Source organism: Artemia sp. Qi Xiang Cuo, chromosome 6 (assembly GCF_049724085.1).
Source record: "Artemia sp. Qi Xiang Cuo chromosome 6, ASM4972408v1, whole genome shotgun sequence".
NCBI classification, from domain to species: domain Eukaryota; kingdom Metazoa; phylum Arthropoda; class Branchiopoda; order Anostraca; family Artemiidae; genus Artemia; species Artemia sp. Qi Xiang Cuo.
The window spans coordinates 42,107,357-42,131,096 of NC_142799.1; the positions used below are offsets into that span (position 1 = coordinate 42,107,357).

Below are 23,740 nucleotides of genomic sequence, written 5' to 3' on the forward strand. Positions count from 1 at the left end.
TTCGTTGTCTGCCTTAAGGTCCATACCACTATTTTGATTGGGTGGGGGAGAGCTCGTCAAGACAATTGGGAAAAGAAAATCTGATTACGCAATTGCGTAAGAGATCTACTATGTAATTATTAATTTCTTAACCTCCATGAGGTTTATTCCACTTTTGTATCCATTTTTTTCTTGTTAGGAATTCCAAAACAGTATCTTTATGCGTTTGTTCCGTCAAACTTGGGAAAATTCCTTCAAATAATATTTTGTTTTTTTTTAATTGCAGCATAAAGTTCATTTCAGGGAAATCTATTAAACTATAGCCGTGGCCGTTAATTACCCATTTCTTGCTAAAAAAAAAACTAGTTTCCATGGCTACTCTGACATTTATTAAATGACATCAGGCTATAACTCCCAGGCTAACCCCTATAGACATTTCTGACCTCACATATTATCAAATAAAGACACAAGCATAAATAACTAGGCATAGTTTTGCACAAGTTTGGAATAACGAATAAGCTGATTTGCTTTAAACTGAAATATAAGACAATACTTAGTAGTCATTAGTAGTCAGTCTAAGGAAAGTATATCGAATTTGAGTTTATTAGCAGTGCAACATTTCTCAGCTATTAGGGTTTCGTGAGAAAAAAAAAACCAGCCTATTAATTCAAGCTCTGTCTCTTTTAAATTTATATCACAGTATAACGAAAAATAGTCTTATTCACTTAATTATATATCTGTAATTAAAATACAATAGGAACACATTAGCATAATAATACCACTTTGAAAGTTCTTGTGATTTTCAAATTAAGCTGATATAAGTTTTAGCGTGTGTCTTTTTCTGCAAAGCCACCCACCATGAAGTTATTCTGCTCCGGAGAATAGTTACCAAAAATAATGATATAAAGATTGGACATAGGCGATTGGGTTCCAAAAAAACCCTACATTTTCTGTGTTCAACGAGGCGTGCATTAGACCTTTCTTTTAATGAAGAGAAGATGAGTAATTATAGTAAAGAAAACCCCTGGAACCGCGAGAGAAGAACAAGAAATGAAATTATGAGACTATAGAACCTTTCAGGGCAGGGATGTGCAATGGAGAGGTTGCTCGAATCAATAGATTCAGCTATGGAATTTGCCATTTTCAAGGAAATATAATTTGATTGCTGGTTGCCAGAATTTGTTCAAGCAATTTGACTAAGACAAGTCTTAAGCTCAATTACAAATATATGTAAATTAACAGAGGTTTAAGACATCGTAAAACGAACCTAGAAAATGTTAGAAAAATAAACTTCAAAACAGAAGATTTCAGATTGGGCTCCAAATAAGACAGTAATTGATATACTCTTACGGTAAAGCATAGCATATATAAAATATGTAACCTAACCTAACCTATGTACTTTTTTTTGTCCCTTCAACCCCAAAAAACTGAAGTTTAAATATTTTTCACGGAGGTAGCAATAACTCACAAAGGGAGTGAAAACCTGTTTTTCTTAGGATTTCGTTAGATTCTAGATTCGGTTCTTCGCGTGTTTTCTGGATTCTAGACAAGTAACGAAATATTATTATGGAGTTAGCCATACCAATTAATGCATTTTAACAATAGAAATTTCTTACTCCTGGGAACTTCCAAATAACGCAGTAATTGATATACTCTTACGGTTATCTGAGGTTGCAAAGACCCCGTTGACCAAGTTGTAACCTCAATCAACAACCCAGGGCGGATCCAGGATTTTTTTTTCTAGAGGAGGGGGGGGGCAAAATAGGTTGACCCGATAAAAAAATTAGGGGAGGGGGCACAAAATAGGTTGATCCGATAAAATTGGGTTAGCAGTAAGTTTAATTAACGCAAACTTGCGTTAACTAAGTAAATTACGCTACTTTAGACTACGCTAGGGGGGCACCCCCAACCTCCTGGATCCGGCGCTGTCAACAACATTTTAAGGCTGACTGTTTTCTATTGGCGTAATTGGTAGATTAATTCTAAGAAATAGACAATTACGATTCTATTACCGTCGAATTATATCGAAAAAATCAATTACGATTTGATTACAATTAAATTGAAAAACGCAGAATCCCTTGCAACTATTCGAATAATCATGCAAATTAATACTTCAGATTGTAACACAGTCTCTGTACTTCTCGTTGTTTCGGGAGAGATTTCATGCAATACACGATCATCGTGCAGGATTTCACCACAAGGCTCTTTAAATTTACAGATATCATTAGCCTCTCCACTCCAACCCTCAAACAAAATTAAAGGCGCAGATTAGTCCAACTATAGCATCACCAGTAGAAATTTATCATCACATTTTCGGAGGCAATATTACCTTTCTGGAGCTGTATCAAAATTCTGCTTTACTTTTAATCTCGCAAAATTTCCTCATTATGTGCTAGTTGATGCTTGCAATATTAAAAGAACGTATTTGTATTTGCTTAATAGCCCATAAAATAAAAGGGGTATGGACGGGTAGGAAGATAAATCTGCGAACTAGAATTAGAATATTGAATTCGACGGTCATGACAGTGGTCAAGAATGGCTCTAAAGCGTTGGGGCTTCGATAGGCTGAGGAAGATTTGTTAAATGTATTCTAAAAGGACTCTGTTAGAATAGTTTTTGTCCTTGTTTGACTGACTGCATTTCAGCCAGTAAGCTCTGTGAAAAATGTGGTTCAATTTCATTGTTTAAGGTTATAATGAAAAAAGGTTGAGATGGCTAGGCCAGGCTTTACGGGTTAAGTATTGCGGATAACTTAATATTGCGGTTCTTAGCCATCCATCTGTGGTCAAAAGAAAAGCAGTTCGTCCTCGAATGGGTCAGAAAAGATCATGAGAAAGTGCTGAAAGGCAATTGAAACTACATGAGAGGGGGAAAAGATTGAAGATTAGAAGAGATTGAGAGGGAGGAAGAACGTGCGCAGCTGTGCTAGTTTCAGGTGGCTTGGTACTGCAGTAACTTGTTAGTAATAGCAGTAGGGGTAGTAGATTACCCAACTATCCTTTTGATAACGGAATAGTAATACAAGTTACCAAATTGGCTCTTTTTCACTATTACACAGTCCACTGCAGCAGCTCTGTTTATTCTTAATCACAACTTAAAATGATTTGTGTTGCAGTCGCAATTGTTAAGATTTATCATTGGCAATCTTTCTCGGATAGGTCTCAGAGATGTCCCGTTGTTTTCTGCGAAATAGTTTCTGGAACTAAGAGTTTACTGTCTTTTTTTAGAACTTAGCATCTCCGAAGGTCTTTGTTTGCGAAACAATCGATTAGGTTGCGGTCATTATCTAGATTGCCTTGTAACTTAAAACTAGGTTTTCAAAGCTTGGTTTGTTTCAATTTTGTACCGCAGCACAACCCATACGCTTAAATCCTCCAGTCGCATGTGCCCCAGGCATATACGACTGTTGTTAACCAACGGGAGAGGGGGGGGGGGTTGTAAAAGGAAGCGAACTGTAAGAAAAATTATGGGGTCAAGAAATAATTCAAAAACTCTTGGGGTACCGCCTTCCTGTGTAAACGACTAACCTAAATAATAATAATAATAATAAAAAAAAATAAATGACACAGACATAACTGTCTGAGGTGTCAATTGCAGCCGAAGAAAGCTATTATTTAGCCGAGGCACAATAGTTAAATCCCTGGTCAATGAAGTGACAGAACCCAACCCAAAGGGTACTGCTTTAAATTTCCGACCTAGCTATTACATCCTGGGTGGTAATCTGCATCAACCATCCACGGATTTCACATGATTGCTAGCACGAGCAATGTTAGATGAAGACCACACAGACTGTTGTTACATTAATTTGGAATTTAATGACAAAAAATTGTACACTATAATATTTTTGTTCACAATGTTTTTGGTAAGAGTAAGCAATTCAGAAAAGCAGAAAAATATATAGGCTATGTACAACTAAGTTAACATTCTCCAATTTCAGTGCAGAAAAAGTGAAACGTGACTGTCATATATATATACATATAATATATATATATATATATATATATATATATATATATATATATATATATATATATATATATATATATATATATATATATATATATATATATTTATACATATAAATATATATATATATATATATATATATATATATATATATATATATATATATATATATATATATATATATATATATATATATATATATATATATATATATATATATATATATATATAAATACACATAAGAGTATACGCAACATACAGCTAACATATCAGTATTTTCAAATACCTTGGCTTTTTTCCAAAACTAAATCCGAATCTGAACACATCTGCTGCTGAATATCGTTAGGTCGACAGTGACTAAGTTCTACTAACTATTACTAATGTCCATACACTCATAATACACCAAATAGGGTAAAACAGAAACTACTAAAAGTAATATCTTAAGTAACACATATAAAAAGTTGGTTCGGTAAATGCCAACTTTTGTTGTTTAATACAACAAGGATACCTGTCATTGCATCAATCAATTGATTGTCTCATTATGGTCTGCTTTAAGTACCGATTAACCTTCCATAAAGATGTACTACACCCAGAATAATGGAACATAAGATGCCTTATAATACCCGAATTCTTGTCTTATTGGAATTGGAGACTGTCTCAAATCTGAAGAATGAGTGTTATCATATTCACTACCTGTACTACTACATCAAATGGGTATCAAGCACATACGCCCAGTCTTTTGTTATATTGGTGTCACATAGATGTTGATCAAAGAAGAGGAATATTTGTCCCCCAAGATGAACTTTGTCATAACACAGGTGATATTTTTGACAGTCAACAGTAAGGCTTTGACCCAGACCACCGGAGACTCATGCGCGGGACAAATTATAGTCATACTTGTCGTTAAAATCAAAATCCTGCAGTGCCAATTATGAATCCCGTTTGTAATTTGTCGAGTTGAAAAAGTTCAACTTTTGGGCATAGAATTTGTGTTTGCCCAATCAGAATTAAGATTTAAGACACATTTTTGAAAATAGAAACTTCGAACAGCAGTTTTTCGATCTGTATTATTGGTACTCCTGTACTAAACGGACTCTTTTATATAGTGCTAGTTTGGTTAATGCTAATGAAATAAAATAAAATATGATGAATATATAATAGTTTATAAACAAATTGGAGCTATATATTTGAACATTAGGGGGAGGGGGGGGGGGGGGTAAAGCATAGCATATATTATTACCTAACCTAGGTACCGCCCCCCCCCGAACCCCCAAAAAACAACAGTTTAAATATAGTATACGCAATGAAAACCACGCCATACATTGCATTACCCTATAGCTGTGTCTTGAATTATCCCGTCAAAAACGTGACTTTTCGTGACTGGTTTACATTGCAGTATATAAAAGAGTCCGTTTAGTACAGGAGTATCGTATTATTAATCTGGCAAAAGATAGGAAGATATAGTAATTAGTAAAAAAGCCGTATCCAGGGGGATTCAGGGTTTGAACCCCCCCCCCGCCCATGTTTTTGTCTGACTCACAAAAACGCAACAAAAATGCATATAAACTGTTTTTTTTTAATTTTCTAAAGTTTATTTGTTGTAAACCCCCACCCAGTACAAAATGCCCCTTCCCCCAAACAAAAATACTGGACACGCCCTAGATGAGTAGCAAATAGTTGCGAACAAAATAGCGTTGACACAAGTTTTTCAAAACAGTTTCTAGCCGTTTGAATAGACCACTCCTGTAACCCATATGCGACGGTAAAAATCAAGAAACAACGGTGTGATTCATATATCTTGGGTTTTATCGACATACGTGACTGTGGTGTGGGTGGGTCAACCTACAGGCCAGTTAGTTACATTACGCTTTTCCAAAAGGGCTGGCTCAGTTATTCAATAGTCTCATATAATTCCTGTGAGATTCGCTTCCAGCACCAGTGTTACCATTTTTATTATTAGGTATATGCAAGAGTTTACCGGGGGAGGGGCTAGTCAAAGAAGCTGACTCCAGCTTAATAATCCTTGGCATCGCATTTTCTAGTATTAATATTCAAATATTTGAAGGGGTCTCATTTTTTCCAAATAAGGGCTTTCGACAATCTAACTGGGACCTTAAATGAATGGGTTGCTTGGGCATCCTCCTAAATTTCAGAAATATGTGTATGCAGCGCCGTATCCAGTTTTTTTTTGGAGGGAGGGGGGAGGGGCTGTTTTACACAAGGATTTTTTTCGGGAGGGGGGGGGTAAACCAAAAAAAACCCTCAAAAACGCATAAAAAATTTGTTTATATCAATTTTTGTTACGTTTTTACGAGTCAGACAAACAGCTCGAGGGGGGGAGGTCAAAGTCCTAACTCCCCCCACCCTGGATACAGCCTTGTATGTATGTCACGGACCAAGTAGTTGATTCGCCTTTATACATATTATCGAGTCAAGTAAAAATTGTGGGAAATCCTCCAATAGTTTAATGTCAGACAGGGTGATGTTAATATTACCGTATGCATACTGGGCAGTAAAATATATGTAAGGAATTAGGTATATATCTGTTCAATTACCCGATTTTATTAATAAAAAAAAGTTTTTCCTCAAGTAAATGTAAAAATCAACGCTAAGAATTAAAAAGACCAGAGTTTATTCTGCATATAAGGAGAGCTGCGATCTCCCTCAATCTCCTGGTAGTTACGATAAAATTGGATTCCTTTTTCAACAATGTTTCGAAAACGTAACGGCTGATTTAGGTGTATTTTCTTAGCATAATAAAATATGACAGTGATAAATGAGAAGAGACTACCCAACCTCACCCTGGAGTTTGATCTAAAATTTCAGCTAATTTTGTCACTAGGGTAGGGGGGGGGGGGTTGATCACTAGGGTTTGATCTAAAATTTCAGCTAATTTTGTCACTAGGGTAGAGGATGGCGTCTTACCACTTACTAACAGTAAACTAAAATTGATGGCATAGGAAAAAGCCAAAGTGTTGCTTGCGCGACACAAATAATGAGGGTAGCGATTCTGAACTAGAATATATTCATTGGATAATATAATTTTGCTCAATGATGTGATAAGCCCACTCCCATCCCCAATTTTTATTTTTTGAAATTTTAGCTATAGTACTAACAACATGTTTTAAAAACCGGTGAGAATGGTTTGCAACATTGCTGGTCTGAAGGTCTAAGGTTAAAGGTATCAATCTGTTTGGATGCTTAGTTTCTTTTCAAAAGGAAAGCTACTTTTTTGCACTCTTATTGAAGCTATTGTTACGCTAAGCTGGGGTGTTTAGACTTTAATTGAATGCAGTTTGTGATATTTTCTTTTCTTCTTCTCACGTACAATGCCTGACTAATCCTGAAATGTGAGTGGGATCAAAAAACAAACTTTAATGTATTCAAACTTAAATGAATCACCGTACGGCTCAGTCTCGCATTGAACAACTAGTAATTATATTAAACATTAGCAAAGAAGAAGGCAATGTGACTATATTAATTAAAGACTGCAAGGGAAGGTAATTCTTAATCAGTCAAAATCAGTGTACAATCATGGACTCAGGCTGTTGAGATCGCAGATTTGTCAGTTTTTATTGATCTCGCTTATACAGCAACATACTTTTATTTTGCCTGTTGTGCCTTAGATTTCCGTTTTATTTAATATATCTATCTCCTTTACTGCCTTGATTTGCCTTGATGGCTCCACAATATTCGTCGGTTGCTACGAGGACCACACTCCCTTTCCACTATACATGAAAAACATTATCCAAGAAATGAGAACGTTGTCATTTATTGGAATTAATTTGCTCTTGTAACATGCCAGTGATCTTGGAAGACAAAAAGAGAACGCTTGTGAAGATCCAAGACTTAGAAGAGCGGCATAATGAATTAATTCCAGTTGACCATTAAAATTATAAGAAGTAATGAATTATATTGCAAATACACTAACATTTACCCTTTCATTAAAACACACAAAGGCGCAAAGTTGTGCAGTTTTTGAAAGAAAAACTTTGGTAATTTTCCAAATAGGAGCTCTTTCATCACAATCTATTTCCCCCAATCTATAAAACTTAGTTTAGGCTTGTCCCGTCCCACCCATCAAAATACACCAACTACAGAAAGTTCAAGAGCCTTATAGAGAGCTTCAAGTTTCATGATTGATCCTATCGAAACAGTGGTCATAGAATATTAGGAGAGGGCTCACTTAAACAAGAATGCAGCTTTAACGAATAGACCAGGGGGTATATAGGGGGGGGCAACCCCTTTCATCTTTAGGATAGCTCTCAATATGACATTACAAATAGAAAGAACGTAAATTCTTTTCAAATGAAAGTAAAATACGGCGTTAAGATTAAAACTCACAGAAACTATTCTCTCTATGAAGGATGCTGTCATCACTCTATACCCACTCTTTACACTAAAGTTTACCTTTTTGTTTATTGAAAGCCTAGCTAGCATCTTTTATATAATGAAACTGTAGCGTACAGGATTGAATATATAAGCAATCCCTGTCAATAGAAACAGAATTCTAAAACAGAACATTCCAATAACATTAGGCTATGTATCCAAAAGAAACTATGTTTTACGTTGATTCCAAGCATGCAAAACCTATTACCTTTAAGTTTGAAATTACATATTCATTAGCAAAAATAATTTTGCATAGTTTTTTACTGATGGGACGATGCTAGAATTATTATTTACCCAAAATTTGCATTAATGTTTTTTCTTATCCAAAATTTTGCAAACTTGTTTTTGTCTTTGAAAGCAATGAAATCCGCTCGGATATAACATCGTTTGATGCAATGGACTCAAAATTCATACTTCAATAAGGGTCCTTTCAAGCAAGGAACTTTAAAAATAAGACTTTCTATTACAAACACAGGGCTTCAAAGTTGTTTCTTAGCCCCCTAATTACGATATCGCTTCTATTTACAGATATATCGTTCCCTTATGTTTCATAGAAATGAAAGCAGCAGCAGTTCTCAACCGCCTTATTAAAAATTATACCATAGCCGAGGAATGGGATTAATTTTTTATTGCCCCTATAAAACGAATTCAAGGATGCATCCGTCTCTTGCATGCTTGTTCAATGTCAAAATTATAACGGAAATGTGGCTTTTGAATAACCAAAATTAATATATAAAATTTTTTCAACAGCTATAACTGTGGTAGTGAGCCAGGAGTTGGATTTTGGGGGGTTAATGTTACTCACCTCACAAAATACTGAAGTTTAAGAAATCATGCATTAAAGGCTATCTACTCTTTGTCTTTAATTTCGCTTTTACTTTAAATTCAACTAATTAGAGACCTAGTTCACCTCTAAGCACAACGTTTGGCACCGGAAAAATCTATCCCCCTATGTCTCTTAATAAACCACTGGCCTAAACTTGAAGTCATATTACTTTTGATTCTTCATTCCTAAGTGTTTCTGAATATGAAATAAATATAAAATATTCGGAACAAATATTTCTCCCCTCACAGGCTGTTCAAAGGGGTAGAAGTTAAAAGAGAACAACTATCAATTCCAGAACATGCTTTTATATACAACTTTAGGCAATTAATTAAAGTTGGACAGAAGTAACAAGTAAATAAAGAAATGAGTAACTGATTCGACGGAAGAGATGACCGCTATATATAGCGCACACTTGTTGCGCGTGTCATACATAGCAGAAGCATGCCACAAGTAGCGTGCCAGAACTTGCGTAAGGAGGTAAATATGGTATAAGGAGTACCATGCGGGAGAAACAAGCGGGACTTAAGGATATGCATTTGGTGGCGGAGAGTGGATGACCCCTTAGATTAGGTAATGTCAAAATATTACAAAATTATATTTCAAGTAAAGCAACATCAGGTAACCGTGAGCGTATGTTATAAAACATAAATGTTTTCCTCAAAATGAAACCTGATCACATAGTGCAAAAACCTTCGTAATTTCTGATTTTTCACAGATCATATGTATCGCACGGTTTTTAAGGAAAAAATGTCCTACCAACGATTCAGGAGGTTAATTTACGAGCCCTGTTTCCGTTAATTTATAAATTTTGGTCACGCTTTGTCGGGTAATTCCGCTGAAGATAGTTTATTAATCGAATTTGGTTTATCATTTATCTTATAGTAAGCCACCACCTAAAATGTTTCCCTGAAAATTCTTCAGTTTTCATTTTGGTCAGACTTTTAAATTGCATGTTATCAACGAGGTTTCGGAAAATGTCCAAAGTCAAACACATTTATCAGGCTCAACGTATTTAGCAAAAAAGAAGCCAATTAGAACTAAGAGTCTTTTGCTTAAACAAAAAATAACTGTCAGTTTTTAGCACATTACAAGATTGCCTAACTATTTTCATGTTTGTTACAAAAACAGAGCATACGGAAAGTACAAACGTAGCGTTTTTGCGGTATTTTCCAACAAAATTGTCATATAGGGAAAGGGAAATCATATCCACCCGGTGTAAAGCTTGCGTCTACTTATTTTGTACCCCGTGGAATATTCAAAAACTTTATTACATTCTAAATCTCATCCCAGGTTAACCTGGAGCTTGTGACCTTTTCCTTGCCCCTATATGCTGCTTAGTAAAGATATATTAAATTATTCAACGAGATGTCACAATTTATGAATTCAGGAAAACTGAAAGTTTTGAACTGATGACATTAAAAGAATAAGATATGCTATTTAGATACTTGAGGCCCTATACAAAATAGAGAATTCCCCTAGCCTATTGACGGAAACTTTTCAGAATTTGACAAGGAAATTTTTCTTTTCTCTAAAGAAACTAAACGATTAAATTGGGCATAAAGGATGCACATTTACTCAAATTTTCTGTCTGGATAATCCAACAATTTATAAAAAATGCGTATAAATGCTAAGGACACGATTCATTAAAGAGACAAATATATATATATATATATATATATATATATATATATATATATATATATATATATATATATATATATATATATATATATATATATATATATATATATATATATATATATATATATATATATATATATATATATATATATATATATATATATATATATATATATATATATATATATATATATATATATATATATATATATATATATATATATATATATATATATATATATATATATATATACACACACATATATATATATATATATATATATATATATATATATATATATATATATATATATATATATATATATATATATATATATATATATATATATATATATATATATATATATATATATATATATATATATATATATATATATATATATATTATTCATATTTTTCTGGATATTCAATAAACGAATTATTTAATTGTGAATTCTGTCATCTAACACACTTCCAAATCATAAATTTTTGTTTTCAATAAAAATCTCGGAATTTGTTATTCAACAATTTTGTTAGTTTGACATTCAACCTATCATTTTATATACTTTTCAAATTCAAAATTATATCGTTATTCTACCCGAGGGAAAAAAAGTCCATGGAGGGATTTCGGGGGGGGGCATTTTGCAGGGGAAAGGAGAAACATTTTCCTGAGGGGGGATTTTCTATATTGAAATAAATTTGATTTGCAAAGCTTTTTCCGACTCTTTGCATATGTAATCAAAATAAATTAAAAGGTAATTTATATTATTAATAAGGTGAAGGACAAGTTAATAAGGAGTAATTAATAAGGTAAGGGACAAATTTATTCAATGAGTGATTAACTCTGCTGTGGAAAGCATGACGCTTGAAATAAATCCATGCTCGTGTTCATCAGTTCAGTGCATTATCGTGTTTTTCGATTTATGGACTCAATTCCACAAAGAAGGAGATTTTTTTTTTTGGGGGGGGGAGGGGTTCTGCAAGGGAATTTTCTGAAGAAAATTTTCTACAGGGAATTTCATGCAGAAAAGGTGTTTTTGCAGGGGAGCGTATCCGGGGTAGAATTATCCCTGGAGGTTAAAAAAGGTAAAGAATACGACACTGGGTTTTACATTCCTTAATAGAGCTGGGTTGACTATGACTAAGCTTACAGAGTCATGCCAATGATCCCCGTTTCAAACCAAATAATCAGCGACTCAAGGACCCTAGCCCCTGTAGCCTGCTCACTGACAAAGGACATCAGGCATGATAACCACTCGGCTAGGACGCCTCGGTCCGCAAATGGAAATTTTCAAATACTTTTAAATTCAAGAATACGATCATTATTAATACGAGGGGGTAATCTTCCACTAGGAGAGGAATTTTCGGTGGGAGGGGGGAATTCGCCATTGGTAAAATTTTTCGGAGGTGAGTTTTCCCCGGGGAAAATTTTCCTTGAATTTATCTTCTTTTGAGATCGAAACAACGCGAGACGGATAAGCTAGCATGATGTAAAAGAACAGAGATCTTAAAAAAAAGATGCTTAACTTTGATCCTTCGATCCAAATAAATGCAATCAGCGGTGAAGTGAGGGCCAATTTTCCCCCCACAATATCCCCCTTGTATTTTCAAAAGTACCTTTCTGACATTTTAGTGAAAAAAACGGTACTGGTGCATTATATGGTCACTTCTAAAAAGTCAAGATTTGTTAATGCTAATGAAATAAAATAAAATAGAATGAATATATAATAGGGTACTTTCCCATTATATGGGCATTTACAAGGAAACTAGTCACGAAAAATCCGTTTCTGACGGGTTAACTGTTATAAAGTAATAGAATGATAGCGTTGTTTTTATTGCGTATACGGTATTTAAACTGTTGTTTTTCTGGGGTTTAGGGGAGGGGAGGTACCTAGGTTAGGTTTGGTTACGTATTTAATTTTTGCTATGGTTTAACCCCCCCCCCCCCTAATGTTCAAATATATAGCCCAAATTTCTTTATAAACCATTACACATTATTCTTATTTTATTTTATTTCCTTAGCATTAACCAAACTTGACTTTTTAATAATGTTCATATAATGGGAAAGTACCTATAATAGGTTAGGAACAAATTTGGGCTGTATATTTGCACATTAGGGGAGTGGGGGTAAAGCATAGCATATATTAAATACGTAACCTAATCTAACCTAACCTAAATACCTTTTTCCCCCTCCTAAACCCCAAAAAACAGTTTAAATATCGTAAACGCAATGGAAACTACTCTTTGCATTCCATTTCAAGACACCGCTATTGAGAAATAACCAGTCTGGCGGGTTTCGTCTCGCATTATCAAACAGTTCGTGGTAACGAACTGTAAGTAAGGAGCGACCCGGCTAAATGGTAACCAAAACTCTAGAAAACGGTATTTTGATACAAATAGATACACCAAAAGAATCAGATTTTAATGTTGATTTCAAATATATAAGTTTCATCAAGTTTAGTCTTACCCATCAATAGTTACACGCCTGAGAAAATTTGCCTGATTTTCGAAAAAAGGGGAAAACACCCTCTAAAAGTTATAGAACCTTAATGAAAATCACACCATCATATTCTACGTATCAGAGAACCCTACTGTAGAGGTTTTAAACTCTCATCTAAAAAAATGTGGAATTTTGCATTTTTTTTGCCAGAAGAAAGATCACGGATGCGTGTTTATTTGTTGTTTTTTTTCCCCAGGGGTGATCGTATCGACCCAGTGGTCCTAGAATGTCGTGGAAGGGTTCATTGGAATGGAAATTAAAAGTTCTAGAGCCCTTTTTAAGTGACCAAAAAAATGGAGAGCAACTAGGCCCCTTCCCACGCTCATTTTTTCCCCAAAGTCACCCGGTCAAAATTTTGAGATAGCCGTTTTGTTCAGCATGGTCTAAAATATTATAAGTATGTCTTTTAGGATGAATTAATCCCCCGAAGTTCCCGGAGGGAGGGCTGAAAGTTATGAACTTTACCGAATGTTAACATATAGTATTGGTTATTGGGAAGTATAGAGACGTTTTCAGGGGAGATTTTTCCTGGTAATGGGGGGGTGGGTGGGTCGGGGGTTATGTGGAAGGATCTTTCCATGAAGGAAGTTTTCATTGGGGAAGGGACATCTCTATGAAGGGGACGCCGGACTTCCCAGCATTATTTAAAAAAAGATCAGAAATTAAATATAAAAAAACAAGTTTTTCAACTGCAACATCAAAACTATAAACGAACAGAAAATATTTCGTACATGATTGGGCTCGCCTCCTAGTCAATACCTCGCTCTTTAAGCCAAATATTTTTTAGTACTTTCAAAAGAGCTATTTATTCTAATTAATGGCCTTTGTGATTAAGGGGTCATTTTTAAAGAATTGGAACAAAATTCGAACTTTCGCTTAAAGAGCAAGGTATTAACTAGGGGAGCGAACCCCCCTAATATACGTAATAAAAATATATGAATATACAAGTTCGTTACTTAAGTTAAATAGTAAGTTACATATATTTATTACTAATAAAAACGTTCGTAAATAAAATTAAATAAGTTTCGAGAAAGCCATTTAACCAAATAAAAGTAAATTTATATGCAAATTTTGTTTTAATTATTCATGTACGGTGAGCCAAGATCAAAACCTGCATTTTTTCAAAAACGTTCAAAAATTAAGTAAAAAAACTAGTTTTTTTAACTGAAAGTAAGGAGCGACATTAAAACTTAAAACGAACAGAAATTATTCCGTATATGAAAGAGGCTATCCCCCCCTCAACGCCTCACTATTTACGCTAAAGTTTGACTTTCTCACAACTCTATTTCTTTTAAAGAATGAAAAACTTTAGAGTAAAGAGCGAGGCGTTGAGGAGGGGACAGCCTCTTTCATATACGGAATAATTTCTGCTCGTTTTAATTTTTAATGTCGCTCCTTACTTTCAGTTAAAAAAAAACTTTTTTTTTATTTAATTATTATATAAAAGCAACGATATAACGCACCAGTACCAAAAAAAACTGCCTCCCCTATATTTTAAAAAGTGCCATCTTTTGTATTTTCATTTTTTTCATCTTATCCCGCCCGCACATTTACGTGAATTGATGCTCTCAAACTCACTTCTAAGAGTGTTTTATTTTTGTGTGCACTATTTAAAAGCTATTTCATTTCTATATCAATTAGAACAATCTTGAACAAAGAAGAGATCATGAAATATTTTGAATTGCATTTTGGCTTCTCTTCCATTCAACAAGAAAACCATGAAAAGTACGATAGAGTATTTACATTTAAACTACGCATTGCCATGTTTCATTAATATAAAATCTAATTCAAGAAAGTAGCCACCTTTGCATTCAACAGAAATAAAAATCGCTTTCCACATAAATAGAATAAACATTTATTTCAAGCTTCCTACGTTTAGTAGGAATCAAGGGTGCTTTTCAACGCTTGAAAGATTCCACAGTTTCGCTTCACCTCCGTCCATTCCAGTGCAGACACTATAATTCATTGTATAAGAGCTACTTTCGATCTTACTGAATTATCCATGAGAGGGGAAAGCAAATCTTATTGCCCTCTGGTGAAGCTTGAACTTTCGAGTTTTTTGCCGGCCAGCGGTCATAAAGCCCAGCCTTTTTCTAGTGCAGTGAAAGAAATATTATAGAAAAGAGTTGCACTGGTGCTAGGATGTACGGGTCTCTTTGCAGACCATTAGAACTTTCCCGTTAGATTGTCCTAAAAATATTCCAAGTGTGTTACAAACAACGGAACAACATCCGTCACTGGCTTTATGCGAACTAGTTTTAGCGAACTAGTTACAAGTTTTATTTAGTTTTAGCCGTAACTATTGATCGGAAGGTTTTATTTAGTTCTATAAGATAAAACATATACACAGGATCAATTTTCATTATATATGCTGGATGCCCAAATTGCTTCTCCTAGCCTGGAAGACATTGTTTTCCGTTTTGAATTATAAGACTTTGTTATAAGACTTTGATTTGATAGAATTCATATACTGCTTTTATCATATTTGATAAAGAGATTTTCGGATATTTGGATATTCAAAAAATATTCTATATTTTTCAGTAATGACATTGTACACAACAAAGCAACAAGCATTTCTTGTTGACAGAACGAGGAAAATGTGCGCACAGAGTTTTTGAAATATTGAAAACCTTAAATGGTTATTGGTTTTCTTGAATAGTGAAAAAACATGATAACCATAAACTATTCAACATAATGTATTTTTTTTTCTCCAGAATACATAAATTTTGAGCGAGAGTTTCTACAAATCTGAAACATCAAAATAAAAAACGTTAATTTCTTCATACAAAATTTGTATTGCTGTGCGTGATTGGTTGTCTTCAGTTTTAAACTTGTTAGGATAGCCTCAGGACTGAAAATTACGACGATGGAAACACGCCTCATATCGTAGTGCTAGTATCGTCTTTATAACCTACGATTTCACACCATTTATAAACGATATGTTGATTTGGAGAGTTTACTGGGGAGGCCAAGATTCCCCAATATGCAAAAAAAAAATTAAAATATCTGACAGCATCCCTTTGTTTTCACCATATATGGTTAAAAAAGAACTGCTCAAAATTGTGTTATTATTCTTCGCCGATACGAGTACTCTCTGGAAATATAACCCTTCCTAAGCCCTTGCTATCTATAGATTTCATTTATTCATTGAAAATCTTGTCATATGAAAAGACATGAAAATCAAGAACAAATAACGTGGAAAAAAAACCGACAAATGAACCGAAAAATAAATTGTGAACAATTACGCAAAAAAACAGCAAAACAGACAGACAACTACTGCGCTATAACTGGGCTCAATTCGTTAATTTAGCTAGTTTTTAACTGTTCCTCAATAACTTGAGAGATACCTAGTTCATGTTCTGTCATTCTATATGTTTGAGCTAGTAGTGTATTTCTGTACCAGGGTGGTTAATGTACTGAATATTTTATGAAACAGAATAGGAGCGAAGAGATTTTTGACTAATCCGACATTTTTTTAGTTTACAGAATGGCGCCATGCACAGAACGAGAGGGGACCCTCTTTTAAAAATCATGCGCGTCGGATGGCACGTGCCACATATGTGGGAAGTTTACTACGCGTACTGCTAAGTTTTGTATGGGTGGTACGAAGAGGCGTGGTGTTGCGGAGCTGTGCCATGCGAGGCGGAACACGTTGCGCTCCTAAGATGAACACCAGGTGATGGAGAGTGGGCGGCACCTCTATATTGGATTTGGAAAATGGCAACTGCATTGTAAAGGTAGCTAGTAACTGACGGCTGAAGCGCAATTTGAAGGTGACAACAAAGGTCTAAAATATCAAAATTCTACGGTTAAGATGCTCGATCATAATAGATATCCTGCGATGCAAACAGAACCAATTTAACTGTGGAAAGGATAGTTTTGGAAAGACTCATATATAAAAGATTATGGCCCGCTTATGATTCATAAGAAGCACCAAGAATTAAAATTTCATTATAAAAATTTAACCATCGCTGCCTTACTATCCCTTGATCGAAGTCTGTCTAACCAATCTGAATAAATTAGCTTGACCACCAATTTTAACTAATGACACATAAGGAAACACTTATCAGATGAAGGGATATCATCGGGACATTTTAATGTAGAAGCAAAGGATGGAAACAAAACATCAATTATTACAAATCTTCTCAAAGATTTTGAATGCAAAAAGAAAAAAAAAGAAATGAAAACAAAAACAAAGAAAGAAAATCAGAGTGAAAACGAAAGAAACTTTCCCAAATAGAGGTAGCTGTCTCCTTTTTTTATGTTTAGGCTCCACACTGATAATTTGTTCTCCCTTAAAACCTCAGCGAGTAGCATCGTGTATTATATTTGGAATTAATAGGTCATTTGAAATTATGACCAGTTGGACATTAAGGATTGAAGATAAATAGAAAACAATAGAAAGAATAAATATCTGATTCTGTAAATCTTAAAAAAAACAATACATCTATGTCGTTTTCTAAAACAAATAGCACATTTTCCACATGAAATGCGCTACTATGCTTGTAACAGTACTTTTGAGGGCAGGAATACGAAATCTCATTATTCAGATACATTTATTGGTCACCATATCACAATTTGTTTAGAACTTGCGCCGCACAAAACCTACACTTTGTCAGATGGCCTCTTATCAGAAGCCGATACTTAACCTTACGGACCTGGGCAATATTATAAAGCAGTTTGTCGGAATAGGTGTTGGATTTTGTTCAGAACTTGTACTAAAAGACAATTGTAACTTATCTAGTGCAATTTCTTTTCGTTACTACTCTTTAATTTTTTGTATATCATTTTTTCATCTCTTTATGTTATTTTCTTCCGTCTGTTAATTATTTATTTCCGTTTATAAGGTTTTCTAAACGTAAAGCCAAAATATTCTGTTTATATAAATATTCGTTTTACTTGATCGTTTTCCAAAATCTTATTTTTGTTCTTCCTGTAAATTATGGAAGTCCCACTTCAGACTGTATACCTACATATAAGGATGGTATTGTTAAAATAATTATTTATTTTGTTATTTTAAATTTAAACATGTCAAAAACGAGTAAGTAATTTTTTTATTCATAAAATCATGCTAAGTGGGAGAGACCTAAGAATGTTCTTCATTCGGTCGGTTATTCACTCTGACCAATCCATCGTTCGACTTGCACATAACGGTTTCTAATCACTCATACATTCCACTAAATTAGCTCTAACGAAGTTGACAGAACCAACAAAGAGAACGACCACAACATAAACAAGCCTGGATACGAATATCGGTAATCCTTCTATTTATCCTTTCACCCTCCATCCCTCACCTGAGACTTTCTCATGTAGTAAATTAAGCTGAAACTTGTTAAAACTTCAGTAGCTTCTTCTGTGCATGAGAAACTCGAAACAGACCTAATGTCTTATTTCAATAAATCATAATGCTTAAGCATCCGTGAAACATCGTATCCTTTCTTGAGAGAAGGGATTAAAAACAGTAAAGGAAAGTCAACAAAATGAAGAGTGACCCGAAAGGAGAATCGATTAAACCTAGCAACAGCTGCAGCTTCATGAATGTGAAAAGCCGACTTAAAAAAGATTTGATCAGAAGTGTTTTTTTTACTAGCATTAGATCTTCTGCATTTTACGTAACGAAATATTTTTTCGCAAAGATTTTGTTTACTTTAGTATCTGGTGCAATAATTGCAGGAAATCATTTCAGCGTGTTTTTTGTTATTTTTCACTGTGTGATCATCAAAAATAAATTTGAGTTCTTCAAAATTCTTTTAATATGGCACAGAAAAACAAAAGGACAGAAAAATGACAAGGGACTACGTAAGGACAACATAAAATCTACCTTTAAGCACCTACAAAACCTTTCCTAAATCCTTTTGGCAAAACCGTGTGGGTAAACTCTACGCTAAAAATCCATCAAAATTTACCAACGGCTATTTTATGGCTATTCCAAAAATTCAACATTTAGGAAACAGCCTAGGGGGGGGGGGTCAACATGTCCTTTAATGGCTAATAGTTCACAGAGAGTTGAAATGCAGAGCACAATTTATTAACCACACAGATACAAATACTGATTTTGAACATTCATTAGGCCTTTTTTTTCACTCATCAATGTGCTAAGATCTTACATCTTTTGTCAGAAAACGCTTAAAAGTGAAATCTTTGAACGAAGATCCTACATCTTTGATCGTTTTTGTGCAAACGTCTTTCATCATTCTGCTCTGATCAGCAGTCTGAGAACAATGATGAGTAGATCATCAAAGTTCTCTCATCATTGTTCTATATGGCAAAACAGTGGCGGTCTTCACACTTTTTGTTAAAAAATGAGTTAAAAAACGATAATTTTTGCAGAAAGATGTAAGATCTTAGTACTAAAAAACGCCTTAGTGCTAAAAGCCGACTTCATTCATCTTACTAAGAAATAACACTTTTGTAGTCGTGATATGTCAAAAGAAAACCTGTTTTTACAAAATTTCTCTTCTTTACAGGAGGTAGGTCCATTGTATGTCCTAAGCCGCCCTCAAACTAATGCTGGTTATTAATGGGAAGACTGCTGGATTTTCCATAAACTTACCATAAAAATCATCCAGATTTCCATTTGTTGATTTTTTTTTTATATTATATCGCAGAAAGACTGTCCGACACAGAAGTTACTAATGCCACCAATGGCATAAAAAAGCAATCACTGAGTGGCTCGTGAGCTTGATCCTTCGTAGGATTCTAAACAAACTGCTCTTCTAACAAACTTTTTTTCTTCTAACAAAATCTAAACAAAATTTTCGTAGAATTCTAAACAAACTTTTATTTCATAAAAGGGTCTTTTTGGAGGAGTGGGATGACCATACGAAAATACGTTGGAAAATACTGAGATTCTGAGTGAGGCCAAGGTTTTCCCCTTGTGTATAATGTCGCAGTAAGATGATATAACCAGTTATTTGGGAAAATAACACGTTAAAAAAACCGGTTGGACTTTGTAACCCATTTTCTGTTGGTAAAGGAATGAATTTTGTATATTTGATGTTAGCATAAACCGTGGCTTTTTCTCATGCTGGTCAGGTCATGACGGATTAGGTTAGACAGAATTTTGACTCCACATCTATTTCTGAAAGTTTCATTATCTAGCTTAAGAAATTTCCGAAGTTTTGTCGTCCACCGGGTCTTCATAAAGATCTAGGCATGTGATCCAATGATGAGTTTTGCCATCTTACTGCAACACATGCTTATATGTCCTATTTCATATGCCAGAATAAATATATATATATATATATATATATATATATATATATATATATATATATATATATATATATATGCATAAATTTTTCCCCATTATACAGATTCTTAATATTATTAGCACTATTATCCTATTATTATAATTATTTTATTAACAGTAGCAGTCTCTTAGGTCAAACCCATTTAACTCCTTGCTGAGAACCTGCTTTTCTATGCCTTTAACTTCGGCAAACAGATCGTCAGATATTGTTTTGATGAGTCTTGAAGAAAAAAATATTAATGCTCGAAACTATTCAGTTTTTTAATTGCAACTGATAATAAAGCTCAATTAACGGGGAATATTACTTTCACAATTAACTTTGAAACAAATGGTTTGAAAAATAAATGTCTTGGTTAATACTTCCGCTCTTCTTCAGGCTTGTCTTTTTACGCTCTTCGCAAAAAATTTATGTACAGAATGGGGAGGGGGGCAGACAAGACATCGCCACCCGCCAACCCTAGAAGACCCAAAATAGAATATAGTTAGGATTATTTTTAACACTTGCTTAGTGTTTGGGTTCTCGACGTCTCGTTCTATTTCTGAAAATTTTATTCCCCTAGCACAAAGTTTTCAAGCTCAAGGAAAATCAATGCCCTGGAGTAGAGAAGAGAGTTGAAGGTGGTAAATAGAAAAATCTTATGGGGTTAGCGATAAGCCATTAACTACACCTTGATACATTATAATATAAGTTATACACACTCAAAGTAATAGGTTAAAGTTAGGTCTATTACAAATTGTAGTTCCCATCAGAATCGTCAAACTCGCATCGACCCCAAGAGCTCATCACTGGAAAAACGCTGGGGTAAAATTATCAGGACATGCAAGGCATTGTTCGCAAAGACATATAAATCTATGGTACCAAATCAATAGAGTTAGGGAAGACAGGGAGCACGCGAAGAGCTCCCTCTCCCCCTTTGGTTCTACCGGGTTCAATCAGTTAATGATTGTGCTATAGTTGCCCCCCCCCCCAGTTTTCCTGACATAAAATTCCTTTTACTTGACATTTTTACGCTCCTATGGTATACCTGGCCCCCAAACCCCCGATTATGAAGCCTAAAGCCGCCACTGGTGAGTTTGATACCTACATTGTAGTTAACAATTTCAAGTAGTATTTCACGTCACAAACATGGAAGGAGAAACTTACCAATTAACATTAAGCTAAAAATAAAAGCTCGGAACTCCATATCCATACCAACAGGTAGCCAAATAGTTTTCCACTTTTAACGACTGTTCCTTTGACAGCTGCTTCAACAGCTCTGAAGCCGAGCAGGAAGATTTGGAGGATTTGCTCCGGCGCATCAGATATGCGTGTAATGGCCCACACACTAGGCGGAGCCTTTGAGCTAAGGTTTTTATTACTATATATTTTTTCTAGATAGTTTTAAGACATGTTCAAAATATTCATCGATAATTAAGATATTTCAAAATGGGTGGAACCGATCTTCGACTTCATTATTATGCAAGTGTATGTTCTAGTCAGCGGGTATATCTTGGGAAGACAAGAAAAGAGAATAAGTCTATGATAATGCAACTTTCTTATACTGTTATCATTGAAATTTAAAACAAGTGAACTGTGTTTCCAAATTTTTATATTCCTCACGTAAAGGATGTCATTTAAATCTTTCTTTGAGAAGTGGATGCAAGCAAAGAATTTGCATGGGATAAAAACTATAGAAATCATGTGTTTACCTCCCTCCCCCATCAAGGAATTATCACCTTTTTAAAACTTATTTTAGGTTTAATTTTAGGCTAGGATGTATCACCCCTTATCTTCGAATAGCCTCTACTTACATACGCTTTGTAGCTGCTTGTCCGTTCAATTTCTTGTTGTGCAATGGCTACTACTTCCTTTTTCAACCCTTGCTTTTTTTTATATATTTTTTCTATTTTAGTATTAGTACAACAATACCTAGAGAATGTTATTCATCCCTGAAAAAGTTCATCACTCCAAAAATTTATTAAAAGAGGGGGGGGGGGGATCCTAAATATAAAAAATGAACAATAGTGTCACCCTTCCCACTGTTATAAAAATGAGTATTACAAGTCATTTTTCAAGGGATACCTTGTATGGCTGCCGGCAGGTGGAGCAGGTTTCAGTGCCCCCATGAAACAAGAAGACCTTAAAATTTGTATATAGCCTACATAAGATAATACTGCATTTAAGTTTCAGTGAAAATAAAGTTCCTGGTAGCACTTTTGCCCCTCAACCTCCTTGGAAATTTCCTGGCGTCGCTCATAATACCCCTCCTTTCCACCATTTACTCTGGTAAGCTTATGAGTGTTACCTTTTCTCTGCATCCGTAACCGATCTTCTATGAAAATAATGTAAAATTTTACATTTTTACACATAGGTTTGAAACTCCTGCAAAATATTTTTCTGACATGGTGAATTTGGGTGTTTAATTTTTACCAAGATCACTTACCTTTTTGGGGATGTTTTGCTTCTTTTTTGGAGAATCAGGAAAATTTTCGGTAAGTCGTGGCTTTTGGTGGGTAGTTTTATCTTTAATGAATTTTATATATTTAGAAAACCCCATAAAAAGCCCATTCGTTGGTTTATTACGACCTCCTACTTAGAGTTAGTTACCACGAACTGTTTGATGATTAATTCGTCTGACCCTTTTACCTTTGACTTTATCTTTCGTAAACTTAATTTTCACCCAAGGAACTCCTAAAAGTAGTTTTTCAGGATTTTTGTTATCTGAACTGATTTCAGAAATCCTCGTTAAATTCATTTTTAAAAAATCGATCAGAAAAAAGTCCAAAAACAATCAGAAAATCTAATGTATCTATTTTATTCTCAGCTAGGCTTAATATGATGAAGGTCAAAATGGCGTATGGGGTGTACCTCTTCCCCCGAAATTGAAAAACTGCCAGCTTTATTATCATAATTTCTTGTAGCTCTTTTTTTGTTCGCCTGTGCCCTGTTTTTCTTTTTGAATTTATCCTCACCCCCTGATATGCAAATTTAAGTGTTTATTCAAATTAAATTATATTTTTATATAGTAAGGGGTCAAACATAAAACAAATAATAGCAATACGGCAAAAGTATATAAAAAAGCTACCATCAGAGGCGTCGTTAGGGGGAGGGGGCACGGGGGGGGCAGTAGACCCCCTAATAATGCGCGAGAAAAAATATTATACATTCCGTGCACTCTGAATATCCAGATATTGACCCTTCTCCCCC

At 34.5% G+C, this 23,740-nt stretch overlaps 1 protein-coding gene across 2 annotated transcripts in view; it reads right to left on the reverse strand.

Annotated features, from left to right (window-relative positions):
- Window positions 1-21,787, reverse strand: part of LOC148951245 (kin of IRRE-like protein 3) — a 114,343-nt gene extending 92,556 nt beyond the window's left edge. For both annotated transcript variants that reach the window (XM_089090195.1, XM_089090194.1), the window contains exon 1: window positions 21,698-21,787. In XM_089090195.1, the coding sequence (XP_088946321.1) occupies window positions 21,698-21,743 (46 nt within the window). In that variant the 5' untranslated portion in view covers window positions 21,744-21,787. The remainder of the gene's footprint in view (window positions 1-21,697) is intronic.
- Window positions 21,788-23,740: the final 1,953 nt, after the last annotated feature.